Source organism: Loa loa (genome assembly GCF_000183805.2).
Source record: "Loa loa unplaced genomic scaffold supercont3.1384, whole genome shotgun sequence".
Taxonomy (NCBI): domain Eukaryota; kingdom Metazoa; phylum Nematoda; class Chromadorea; order Rhabditida; family Onchocercidae; genus Loa; species Loa loa.
The window spans coordinates 1-2,119 of record NW_018109564.1 but is presented as its reverse complement, the minus strand read 5'-3'; the positions used below and the strand labels follow the sequence as shown (position 1 = coordinate 2,119).

The following is a 2,119-nucleotide window of genomic DNA, read 5'->3' as shown; positions in this document are numbered from 1 at the left end:
TTATTATATTATATATATATATATATATATATATATATATATATATATATATATATATGTATACAAACGAACAAGCCATTACTAAATTATGGAATCCAGACAAGTCAATTAGTCGACTTTGTTGTTTGTCTCAAGTGAAAGTAGTTCCGAAATTTTACAGAAGTAACAAAACTCCTTTATACGATCTCGTTGGCCACAGTGATCGTATATTGTGCTGTGACTGGTCACTGAATGAATTAATTGCGAGTGGTGGCGTGGACTGTACAGTTAAAACATATCGACGGAAGATGTGAAAGTTGATCAACTCTTACGTTTTCCAAATATAACGTGCTAATAATCTGAAACAGAATTATGAACAGTATTGTAAACATTGATATTTACAAAAAATTATATTAAATCGCACTTGTAGATATGGTATTTAAAAAGAAGTTTTTTGAATAAAAATTTAATGAATAAAATAAGAAGGCAATTGATTATTCTTGTCGTTAACTCTGAGCCATGCAATTACAGGCATACTTCGGATATTGGAAAAGTGTACCAACTTTTATAATTTCTAACACTTTGTATGACATTTTGTGTGTTTGGATTTACACATTCCTGGTGTTATGTATATTTTGTTGAGTTTGTCAAAAATAAAGTTTTGTCATTTATTTTCTTAACTTTTAAAGGTTTTTTTGTCCAAAGCATATTTCCTGTTCACTTCTACTCAGTTTTACAGTTTCGATTGGCTATTGTTCATGTGTACTGGTCTTGACATTATGCTGGGTATTGAAAAAGCCAACCGTGTTGTCAGATGACTTTAAAATATTTCTCACGAACTTTAGACAAGCGTAAAAGTTCCTAGGTTATATTTGACTGGCTAGATCAGAACAGAAGGAGTTGTCATTGATAGCAACAGGCGGTATCCAAACAAGGGTTCGACACTGCTAAATATATGCTAAGTGGAAGTGGAGTAATATGAAATATTCGCAGTTGCTGGGATTTTGTAATATATATTATAATAAAGCAAGCTTGTAGCAGTCATCTCTCTGTTTGGTACTGTTGATAAAAGGTCTGATTAAAACTTTTATACTACTTTTAGGATGAATGATGTTTGGAAGTTGAGTTTTTAAAGTTTGATTTAAATTATTTCAGATTTTCCACTGTTGGCATATATTATAGTCAAGAGAAACCATGGGTAAAGGATTTCAAAATTTTATGAGCAAGAAGGATTTCCATCCAAGTGCTTGGTGGAATATCAAGAAGGTATATATTTGTTGATAATTTGGTTTCTTAAGCATCCCATACATCCTTTTGGAAGATCTCCCGCGTTTGGTTGTTTTTTAGGTATGGGAAGCGCGTCAGAAAGATGAAATGGAGAAAAAACGACAGGAGGACTTGCGTGTTGCATATGAACGGGAACAAGATATACTCAACAATAAGTATGGTTTTTTTTCTCATCTGTGACCGAAATTGAAAGGTGACTGAAAAATTGAATATAATATTTTCGATAACGACATTGGGTTTATTTCAGAGCCCTTCTGGGCGATGAAAAAGCACGTATGGGTCTTTCGTTTATGTATGATGCGCCTCCTGGAATTAACAAAAAAGAAGAGGACAAACCCGAACCAAAATTCGAATGGCAAAGAAAGTACAATGCACCGAGAGAAGAGCAAGTTTTTTTTCGAAATTTTTTAAAATGCATTCATTGTTTAGTTTTTTCTGCTTATATGCAACGAATTAGTTATCCAGGTTATAAATCTCATTAAGAAGATTATAGAAGATTATAGCTCCTCATTCTTGTTTACTTTAATATAAAACTAATTTCTACAAAAAATTTTTCTGTTTATCTTGAAAACTTTCTACATCACCTATTAACCGTAAACTTTATTCGTTCAATACATTAGTCGGGGTTCAATACATTAGTCAGTGTATCTTTGCTATTCTCATGATGAATCCTTCTCTGTTAATACAATGAAAGCTACAATTTTTCCAATATTCTTCTTTGATAAAACATTTTTCTTCAATATCTATTGTACTTGTTTATTTCATTCATAAATATAAGTATTAATAGTATTTGACTATATATATATATATATATATATATATATATATATATATATATATATATATATATATA

General features: G+C 30.6%; 2 protein-coding genes across 2 annotated transcripts; both read left to right on the top strand.

Annotated features, from left to right (window-relative positions):
- Positions 1 to 56: 56 nt before the first annotated feature.
- Positions 57 to 293, top strand: LOAG_14932 (hypothetical protein; the record flags this gene model as incomplete). The annotated part of the gene is made up of 1 exon (XM_003150425.1): positions 57 to 293. The coding sequence occupies one exon, from the start codon at positions 57 to 59 to the stop codon at positions 291 to 293; it is 237 nt and encodes a 78-aa protein (XP_003150473.1).
- An 880-nt stretch (positions 294 to 1,173) lies between these two features.
- On the top strand, positions 1,174 to 1,655 carry LOAG_14931 (hypothetical protein; the record flags this gene model as incomplete). The annotated part of the gene is made up of 3 exons (XM_003150424.1): positions 1,174 to 1,245; positions 1,327 to 1,421; positions 1,514 to 1,655. Coding segments are annotated over 3 exons (309 nt in total), but the record flags the coding sequence as incomplete, so codon positions are not given.
- Positions 1,656 to 2,119: the final 464 nt, after the last annotated feature.